The sequence below is a fragment of the Phalaenopsis equestris genome, unplaced genomic scaffold (genome assembly GCF_001263595.1).
Source record: "Phalaenopsis equestris unplaced genomic scaffold, ASM126359v1 Scaffold000803, whole genome shotgun sequence".
NCBI classification, from domain to species: Eukaryota; Viridiplantae; Streptophyta; class Magnoliopsida; order Asparagales; family Orchidaceae; genus Phalaenopsis; species Phalaenopsis equestris.
This window is the reverse complement of record NW_018165243.1, coordinates 558780-569994: the sequence shown is the minus strand read 5'-3', so window position 1 is coordinate 569994 and position 11215 is coordinate 558780. Positions and strand designations below refer to the sequence as shown.

Here is an 11215-nt window from a genome sequence, read left to right as displayed (position 1 = left end):
AACGAGCCGAACACGAGTTGTTCACGAACAAAGAGTCTTTTTAACAACTCTAATAATGTAGCCATAAGACAAAAGACAATAAGGGTTTGAGTAATATTTAAAAATTATTATTTATATTAAAACATCATTTGAACCTAATTTAATAATTTTTATTCTATTTTCTTAATCTATTTTCTTTATTCTATTTTCTTAATCAATATTTTAATTGATTATAAATCTTTGTAGCCTTGTAGTTAATTAGATTTTTTAAAGTACTACTCAATGTAAATATAAACTTGATGAGTAGTATTTCGAGCCAAAACGAGCCAAACACGAACAAACACATCTTAGTTCGTGTTCGACTCGTTAACTTATCGAATGAAATTAACGAGCCGAACACGAGCTTCTTAACGAGCCGAACACGAGCTGTTCGCGAACAACGAGCCGTTTTGACAGCCCTACGTACAGTTCATCATCTGTCTTCAAATTTGATTTGCGGAAGTAGACGGCATAGCAACGTACAAGCCATGATCTAATCGCGTGGCGCTTCTTTATGATCAAATCACGCCAACCAGTTGAGTTATGAAAACTAAGAAAACAAATGATATGGAAAAAAATTAGAAGAGATCAGTCAAATCAGAACTAGGATGAAAGAAATGTTTGATGTCATCGAGAATGAGTTTTCTTCCAGGGAGAAACGAATGGAGAACCAATTCGAGAGCATCGACAAAATTTGGGAGATGATAAAGAAACTTTTTGAGATGCAATCCAAGACCCTACCTACGGTTCAATTTGCAAACTCTACCCAAGAGTTGATTGGAGATTCATTGACTAAAATGAAAGATAAAAGAGTTCGAACTAGAGAAACACAAGTAGAAATGCATCCATCATCAAGAACCTCCTCCCAAGGCTCTATTGAGAAATGCATCCATCATCAAGAACCTCCTCCCAAGGCTCTATTTGGTGGTACATTAGAGATTTCTGATGAAGGCGATTGGGCTGAAATAAGGAGAAGGGATTATGAAAGCGATATGGAGGAGCACAAAGAAGAAATGAGAGAAGCGGGGAGGGGATATGGATTCGATAGAGGGAGTTTCAATACATGAGGGTAAACAACGACAAAGGAGGAAGTTGGGCTAGAGGTGTTAGAATTAGGAAGTTTAAAGGTCTGTTTGGGGCAGCTTATTTTGTGTGGAGGCATTTTGAAAATGCATCTGATCTGTTTAGATAAACTGCGTTTTGACGGCTTATGTGTTTTTAAAACGCTGAAAACTGAGTTTTCACACCGCTTGACAGCTTTCTGGCAGGGGTCTGGTTTTTCCAAAAAAAATAAAAATTTGTAATAGCCACCGCACCTAGCTTATCAACAGATTATTTTTAATCAGTTTATCAGCAAATTATGCAATAAGCTGCGGCTGCCCCAAACAGACCCAATGTGTCGATCTTCGAGAGAGAAGACACATATGGTGGGTGTATCAGGTGAAGTGATACTTTGCGGTGAATGGGCTATATGAGAAGGAGAAACTCGTAGCGTCAAGTTTATGTTTGGAAATGAAAACTCTAGCCTGGTTCGGTGAAGGGAGGTAAAATACCCGATTATTATTTGTTGGAACATTTCTAAGCAATTCGGGAAGAAGACTTACACAAATAATTCAATGTCTTGAGCTATTGTTGAGACTATTCAAAGGGATTTTTGAAGCCGTAGAAAAATTTCATGAAGGGCCTACAACCCAACATACGAGTATCACTCAGACTATTGAGGCCGTGGGGATTGGGAGAGACGATGGAGCTAGCTTTGATGGTAGAGAAAAAGAATCAGATGGATGAAGAAAGCCAATAGGAGCAATACAGATGAAACATCGTACTAAATTGCTACAACCACGATGATACCAAAAGCTCAAACAGTGAAAGTCCAAAGAGATGTTGCACAGGGCACAGATAATAAACCACGCTTGGGAGCAACCCTCAAGCACCTTACAGAGATGTGATCAGAAGTTTACCCAAGGAGACCGTTGCAAGTATAAAAAATTACAAGTTCTCATACTGCATGACGAGGAGACAAAGAATGAATCAATAAAGATAGTTGTGAGGGAAGAGGAACACTCAATTTTTTTCACCCTGAGAACAAGGTGTCTTTTTGTGTGTGTGTGGGGGGAAAGCAAATTTGTCTTTGGTACGCCTAAGGGCAATTTAGTCTTTTATTATTATTGTTGTTGGTTATAAATAGGTTTGTTATGTCTAGGATTAGGTTGAAGGCATGAGATTGAGTTGCGAGCCTTAGGTTTAGGGTTTACGAGAGATTTCCTACCTCTCAAATTGTAGGAATATGAAGAGATTGTCTATTTCTCGAATTGTAGGTGTTTATCTTTATATTCTTATTGAGTTCTTTGATTTATTGAAGAAATATTGTGTTTGCCCTAATTTTTCTTGAAAAACATATCGATTTTGAGGTCAAATCATATCATAGACATCACTATCCTTACTTGAAATATGTTTGAAATTTTGAAATAGGGGTTTTAATGAATGTTCAACTCATTAATCGAGCATGTATCATTCTTAAGGAATCACTTTTTTAAACGACGGAGTTCTAAATCCTAAGCCCTAATTTTTTTTTAACGAATCCCTTCTTAATCCAAAACTAACTACGTAAGAAAAATTGATTGTTGTACATAGAATGTTTAATAACCATAAACATAAAGCTGCATGATGTTTCAAAATACCAAAAAACCAACCGTTGGTTTTACCAAAAAACATGCAACTTCTTTTGCAAATTACAAACCAACTAAAAAGTATAATGCACGGACAAAAAAGGAATTTAAGGTTAAAGGTAAATGAGAAGAAGAAAAAGAGATAGATGGGAAAAGAATAATAAGAATATAAGAGATCATAGAAACATAAGAACTGCAACCTATGCAGGGAGTAGGTGAATCATTATTTCAATTTATCATGTACAAAATTGGACTAAAAACACCAATTATAGCATGGTGGTCACCCAGAAGCAACATGAAGCACATAAAATTTCGATATCTCATGGGCATTCAAATCATGAAAACTTTTTGTATGTTAAATGCAAGCAATTCAATCAAACTACATAAGTGCTGTGAAAATTAATAATTTTGAATCAGTCGAGAAGTAAATAGTCAATGAAGTAAAAATATAAAAAAATGAATATTTTCACCTTAAAAACAGGAGGTTCCACATCTTCTACAATAATCTTGTCCACATTTGGGTTCCCAATGAGACCAAAAAACTGAGCTTTGAACACTGGAGAACGAGCAGCTAGAATTAACTTGTGAGCCTTAAAAGTCTCATCACCAACAATAAAAACAATATCTGAGCCGGTGCCAAATTTCAGCAGTTCTCTAAAAGAGCTTCCCATATCTGGCGGTGGTACAGGGATGAAAAACTGCCTGGGGGTCTCAAGACGATTTCTAACAACACCGACAGTACAGTTCATCACCAGACAGTCATCTTTAAGGTAATCAGATGTTTCTAACGATGTTCTTCTATAAAATCGTTTGTAACCCCTGGAAATTTCATCAATCAATCAAATGCTGAAATATCCATAGTTTCAAAGAAAATAAAACGCTGGATAAGCGCCGTGAAAAACATATCTGACAGACTATTGGTCTCGGACAATAAGGCAAAAAATAAATGATCAGAATTGGCTCAAAAGGGAAGCAGATTCCCTATCAGCCCAAGAATTCAAACAAACAAAAAGATACTGAACAATTTCTCAAATTCCAAATACTTTTCGGGCATTTCAGGCACAAATTAAAAGCCTATTAATGTTTGTAAAATGGACCTTAGAGGTGTCCATCGGATAAAAGGGAGGAGAATGGTTCAGTATCCTATGTTTCAAATCTTTGGTTTAACATCTTTGTTGCAGAAATATAGATGATTAAGTTAAACAAGATTATATGACTGATTTAAGAAAGCATTCTGAAAGTATGAAGTCATCAAAATTTTAACGTGCACTGATCAGAAGCATATAGCTATTAACTGCGTATTACTACGCAAGTACAGAAGCATAATATGAGTGGCATCATACATAGGGTTGTAAACAAGCCGAGCTTGAGCGAAGCGATGTGTTCGAAATGGCTCGTGAACATTGTGTTTGTGTTCGACTCGAATAACATATTCTTATTCGTGTTCGGCTCCAAATAGGCTAGATAGAATATATTTCGTGGAATAACACCGAGTAACACAGCAGAGTTATTTGGGTGTTATTCGCAGTGTAATTGGTGTTATCGGTGAAAAACACTGAGTAACACAGTGAATAACACTGCAAAATAACACCGCGGTGTTACTCAGGTGTTATTCAGCGGTGTTAATGGTGTTATCGGTGTTATTCCATAGTGTTGCTCGGTGTTATTCTACGGAATAACACCAATAACACGACAGAATATCGAGTTTATTTATATTTTATTTATTTATTTATTTCTTTTCGAGTCAATTCGAGTCAAACACGAGCGAACAAATATTTGTTGTTGTTCGACTCATTTATATTTCAAGCTTAAAAATTTATTTGTGTTCGGCTCGTTAAGCTTAGCGAACGAGTCATTTTGACAGCTCTAATCATACATAACATTGTTTTGTTCCATATTCGAAAGTCATAGTCAATGTGAAATGAAAATAAACCTGATATAAATTAGGACAAGAGTAGACAAACCACACCAAAGAAGCACACAAAAGATTCAAAACATTTATGTTAAACTTCATGAAAGGGATCTACAAGTGTGGATGGCATGAATGGTTGGCGACTGCAGCAAAACAATAGCAGAAGTTGTTTTTAGGTGGTTGCAGTGAAGAGGGAGGTGTCGCAATGACGCAAGAGGGACACGGAAAGGTTGGGGGAGGATAAATCATCATCTTGGGAATAAGATACAGCTGAAGCACCACTCAACCCTTGGACACAACTCTAGAAGGGAGTACCTAAGACGCCGACGGCTATTCTAACATAAACACACTCAAACCCTCTAAAACAAAAGGAAACAATATATATAATACTAAGGAAACTAAGGAGTGCTCCATCAAGTGAGTGGCGATCCTAAGCAAACAGGTGAGCCGGTTGGCCCTTAGTTTGCCCAAGCATTCAAACAGACAAAAATATATTGAACAATTTCTCAATTTCCAAATATTTTTCGGGCATTTCATGCACAAATTAAAAGCCTATAAATGTTTGTAAAGTGAGTTTTAGAGGTGTCCATCGAATAAAAAGGAGGACAATAGTTCAGTATCCAACATTTCAAACCTTTGGTTTAACATCTTTGTCGCAGAAATATAGATGACTAAATTAATTAGGATTATTTGACTGATTTAAGAAAGCGTTATGAAATTATGAAGTCATCAAAGTCTTAATGTGCACTCATCAGAAGCATATATCTATTAACTGTGTATTACTAAGCAAGTACAGGAGCATAATATGAGTGACATCATACATAGGGTTGTAAACGAGCGGAGCTTGAGTGAGCTGAGCCTCGGCTCGTATTCAAAATGATTCGTGAACATTGTGTTCGTGTTCAGCTCGAATAACATATTATTGTTCGTGTTCGGCTCCAAATAGACTCGGTAGAACATATTTCGTGGAATAACACCGAGTAACACCACGGTGTTATTTGGGTGTTATTCGCAGTGTTATTGGTGTTATTCCGCGAAATAACACTGAGTAACACAGTGAATAACATCGCAGAATAACATTGTGGTGTTACTCTGGTGTTATTCAACAGTGTTAATGATGTTATCGATGTTATTCTGTCGTGTTACACCGTGAAACAACACCCATAACACAGCGAATAACGCCACGATGTTACTCGATGTTATTCCGAGGTGTAACACCGGGGAATAATATCGATAACACCAATAACACCATGAATAACACTGCGGTATTATTCCGCAGTGTTACTCGGTATTATTCCGCAGAATAACACTAATAATACAACAAAATATTTAATATATTGTTATTTTAATTTATTTAATTATTATTTATTTCTTTTCGAGCCGAACACGAGCGAACCAATATTTGTTCGTGTTCGACTCGTTAAGCTTAATGAACGAGCCGTTTTGACAGCCCTAATCATACATAACATTGTTTTGCCCATGTTAGAAAGTCATAGTCAACGTGAAATGAAAAGAAACCTGATATAAATTAGGACTAGAGTAGACAAAACACACAAAAGAAGCACACAAAAGATTCAAAACATTTCTTTTAAACTTCATGAAAGGGATCTGTTGGTGTGGGTGGCATGAATGGTTGGAGACTGCAACAGAACAACAACAGAAGCTGTTTTTAGGCGGCTGCAGTGAGGAGGGAGGTGTGGCAATGACGGAAGGGGGAGACAGAAAGGTTGGGGAAGGATAAATCACCATCTCAGGAATAAGATACAGCTGAATCACCACTTAATCCTTGGATACAACTTTAGAAGGGAATACCTAATACGCTGACGGCTGTTCTGACAAAAACACACTCAAACACTCTAAAACATCAAGAAACAACATATATAATACTAGGGAAACTAAGGAGTGCTCCATCAAGTTAGCGACAATCCTAAGCAATCAGATGAGGACCAATAGGTCCCTAACCGCGCATCACGCAAGAACAGACACCCAAGTCATTTATGTTTCACCAAGGACACCAAATCATTAAGAAAATGACGGAAAACACATATTTCTCAAACCTTATGTGGAATCTGATGTTACTAGTGCTCTTGCCAACAGATAAACACCAGTGGGATTGAGCTTGATGATAGCAGAGAATAGTAACAAAAAAGGCAATGACTACAGCGAACATTTCAAGACATTATTATTGATACCTTACTGTCATGACCGCCATTACTAGAAAGAGTTCACTTTGTCCTCATCTCACATAGCGATGAGCCAGACTTGGCTTACCGTTGAAAGACCTACAGAGTAAATTTTGCACGAAGTCCTTATTTAGTTCAGCGATGCATCCCCAGATGGTTGAATCGATATAGATGACTACTCGCCAGTGGAAAAATCATCTCAGATGTTTTTTTTTTTTGGAGAGCAACCGACAATGGGATTCAAGTGCTCATATTGATGTAGTCGAAGACTCTCTAACCTTGGGGGGCTACCGCCGCTCCTATATCTTTAATGTGCATGACCTGACTCTATACTATAAGGAGGCATAAACTTTGACTGATGAGGACGAAGCTCCCCACAAACCTAGAAGACTAACACAGGCGTGAGGGGCACAAGGTTCCCCTCCCATATTTTAGAGCACGAACCGCCCGAACCAGACAAGGAGGAGAGTCAATCCGCTCCCTTCTTTGTATTTGACACCTCTTTTCAACAAGGGCCCCAATCCTAATTAGCTAGGACTTATATATTTGATTCATGTGTTTTAAGTTTGCAGTTTTATATATATTTCTTTTGTCGGGACAGTCATAAGTGTCTCATATTTTCCCTTCAAGGGTTGTATTTGCGAGTGATGCTCTGACCGTAACTTATTTGGAGGTGGTGGCTATCCTCCGCTTTCTTGCTTCCACATCCTTCCCCTTCGCTATCGTCGTCTCCTTTCCTTGTTGAAGAGATCCCCGGATAGTCTCCTTGTTTTCTTCCTACAACCACACATCCTTTCCATCTTGCTAGTCCATTTCAGTCGTCGGTTCCCCTTCCTTCCAGCTGCAAGCCCCATCGTCAACCATTTGTCCCATCAGCCGCCATACACCTGCAATCAACCAACGTCCATGTCGCTCCTGCCCGTTGCTTGCTACCCTTCCACTATAGCCCCACCTGCGCCATCTATCCTATTTAGATGTCCCTCAACTAGTCCTTCTCATCCTCCCTCCACCAAACCTCAATCTCACCACAGCCAACCACATCCACTGCTACCCTTCCCTTGTAGCTCACCTCAACCAATTCTCCTTCTCACTACTGCAAGCCTACTAATTTGTTACTATTCTCTGTAATTCCCCTACATCAACTCGTGCTATCCCGCTGCAACCAACATTGCAATCACCTATTTACTTTCAGTAATAACATTTACTTTTTCATTATTGTTTTGAACATCTAACACTCTTTTACTGTCAGATATCATTATAGTTGATGTCTTGATGACATTATTTACTATGTTAGTATGTGCACTATTTCATACCTTCTTATTATTCATTCATATTACATGTCCTATTTATTTGCAGAATTTGATTCGTCGAACTCACCCATTAATATTTTTCTTATAGCATGGTCTACAAGGGTGTTTGGTGTACCATTGTCACGAGCAAATTATTCAATATTAGGCTATTTATTAAAACTTTCAGCATGTATTTTAGTTGCTACATCACCTGTTTTTTATTCAATTTCTTTCAATTGAATCTAAATCATTAATGAAAAAAATTTTATATTTTCCTACCCACTTTCGTTTTTCTTTTTTTGTATATAATTTTTTTCTTTTAAGAGTACATAACAGATTTATACATTCATTCATCACGTCCCGCGTTGCATGGTTCACTGCCTTCCGAACCCAGGATCTCCAGAGGAAGGAGTCAAACTTTCAAAATAAAAATTCATAACCCCACAACTCTAGCTTGAAGTGCCACACCTTGCAATGTGATGCCCCTGCTGCCCAAGGTCAACTTTTGCTTTCTATTTTAGGAATTCATCTAGTAACTTTTGCCTTCACTTTCCCCATTTTCCTACATTGTGATCCTTTCTAGTTTAATGATATTCAGATTCCACTATTACTCAACGGTATTGAACTTCATGGCCTACTCTTTGACACAATTAAGTTTTAAGTTTTTCAGTTCAGGGAGAAACAAGTATTCCCAGATTTCACAAAATGTTTAAAACCATCAAAACCCGAATGCAAACAAATGACTTCATAATCCATACAAGAGCTAACAACGAAAAGGCAAATGAACTTACTAATGATCAAAAGAGCAATAAACAAAACAAGCTGGTGTTGTGGGAGAGAAAAAGACGCACCACTTAGATAACGCAAACGATCAGTCAGGGATAAAAATAAACCAATCAAGCCCTAGCACATCAAAAGACTGAATCGCGAGAAGTAACGAGTAAAGAGCGAACTGAAACCCATGCAAAAAAATCGTATTCGTACCACATGCTCCCGCGATACTTAAGAGTGTAAGGACCACTTTCCAGCGCACGATCAAAGTGGCTGTGAACTTTGTGCTTCCCCTTTCCGCTCTGATCAAGTAGCGTGAGCTCAAACAGTGCCCTCACATCAGTTCCTTCACTGGCCAACGCAATGAAGACGGAAACATATAGCGAATTGTCCTCCGGATTCTTCCCGTCAGGATAGAAGTAGACCGCCCACTGGTATCCCCCTACAGTGAACATATCGCTCGTCATGTACTTTCCCGGCCCCATTCCTTTCGCCAAGGAGTACCCTTTTATCGTATACTGATGCGAACCATTCACAGTCTCAAACAAAGACTTGGATCGCGATATGTTGTCCGCTGCAACCACTCCAGAAGGTCCCCCTGTCTTCTCCATCTCATCCGCTATGACCAACCACTTGAAAAAAGTAGTTCAAAATCACTTTCGTATTCTTCAGCAAGATAATCCAAAGCCTGCCAAATCTAGCCCAACTAAGTGATCGCGTCCTCCCAAGTACCCACGCAGTAATATCAAGAGACAACACCGCATCGCGAACAAACTCACTACCTGCGCCGGTGGTAGCAGAGCAACCAAACCCTAGCCAAAGAAAGTCAAGTTTCTCTGTTTCACTCGAACTACCTAGCACCGATCGTTCTCTCCATACAATCCGACGATTTCAAGTTATATAAATCTCGCTCGGCGATGACGAGAAAAGACCGGATGAATCAAATCGCCGGCGGAGGTTACGACCGCTGCAGAAGAAAAGAGGAAGAAATGAGGAACGGTGAGTAAGAAATAAAGGAAGGCCGGAGGAACTAATTAATGACCAGTGCTGGTTGGTGGGCATTTATAGAGCATTGGCGGGGCGTGTCAGTACCATGAACCGGACCGCCGGGTCACGACTTGCGGCCACGGCATTACCGCCGACACGCCGTTGCGGGTCAAGCAAGCTTCTTTTTGTTTTTGAGATTCCGGGACATGGGGGGGCTCGGTGGAGCGATGTTTTTTGGGAAATGGATAAGGCTAACTGGTGAGAGACTCACATTTATTGAAGTTAGTTTATTTTCTATTTATAGTTTTATAAAATTAGAAGTAACGTGTCAAAATAATTTTAATTATTTAAAAGCCCATCCTAATTTAATAATTTATGTAAGTGTCAAAATAATAATTCACTATTTTAAATTTTAGCTTTAACAGTGCTCCGTGAGGACTATTTTGACCTCAAATTAAAGAATCTAATGTTGAATCCAGACTTTTTCTATGAGGCATGCCGAAAAATCAAAGCGGAATAAATTTTGAGGGAGAAATAAAGGGAGACTAGAGGAACAAAGAATGAAAGAGCACACGAATTGTATTGACTGAGTATTCTCTTTTGTGACACATTTTATGTATTGCAATTGAGAGTAATAAAAAAAAAAGAATAGGTATCTCTCTACAAAAGATGATTTTAGAGAGAGAGTTTAAAGAGACCAAGAGCTTAGAGAGACAATAAAACCCTTAATATATACTATGGTCTCCTTATTTATAAAAAATAGAGATACATTGTAAAATTACATGTTTTCCCATATTTTAATAGGGGTGTTACATATATTATTATTTGTTGATGTGCCTTTTTAAACTTAGAATTTATTTTGGTATCTTTTCATATGGTCTAGACCTCCAGGTTTGCAGGTTCTTGAGTTGATTGACTGAGTTATTGTCGGTCAGCTATTTTATCTAGATACTAATAGATTTTCACTTTTTAAAGCTGACCGGTCTTGGGTGTGATAGCCGATCGGCCTTAGGGTGGCTGATCGTCTTGCTTGTTCCTTAGTGATCTTTCACATGGACTTAAACGACATTATTTAGTAGTCTTCGCTATTTTGATACTTTATTCACAGATAACTAATAAGAGTGCATGTACATTAAATGTACATATTTTAATTTTCTTATATATTATAAAAAGTCATGTGTATTATTTCAAACTATAGGATGAATCTATATGATTTATATAATTCTAGGCGTGCAATAAAGTATGTGTAAAGAAATTATAAAAAAGACAACATTAAATAACATCAAGAAAAGATAGAATTTTGTACTTTAATCTAAAAATATTTTAAATACGACAATTTATGTGTTTATATATATATATATATATATATATATATATATATGTATA

General features: G+C 37.8%; 1 protein-coding gene across 3 annotated transcripts in view; it reads right to left on the bottom strand.

Annotated features, from left to right (window-relative positions):
- Window positions 1–10084, bottom strand: part of LOC110031341 (BTB/POZ and MATH domain-containing protein 3-like) — a 38463-nt gene extending 28379 nt beyond the window's left edge. Inside the window, exons 1-3 of one of the 3 annotated variants that reach the window (XM_020734494.1) lie at window positions 9885–10084; window positions 9056–9809; window positions 3158–3506 (exon numbers count right to left, since the gene is read on the bottom strand). In XM_020734494.1, coding sequence (XP_020590153.1) covers window positions 3158–3506; window positions 9056–9453 — 747 coding nt within the window. In that variant the 5' untranslated portion in view covers window positions 9454–9809; window positions 9885–10084. Of the gene's footprint in view, window positions 1–3157; window positions 3507–9055 lie in introns of all 3 variants that reach the window. The other 2 variants (XM_020734495.1, XM_020734496.1) reach the window with 2 other exon arrangements.
- Between the last annotated feature and the right edge of the window lie 1131 nt (window positions 10085–11215).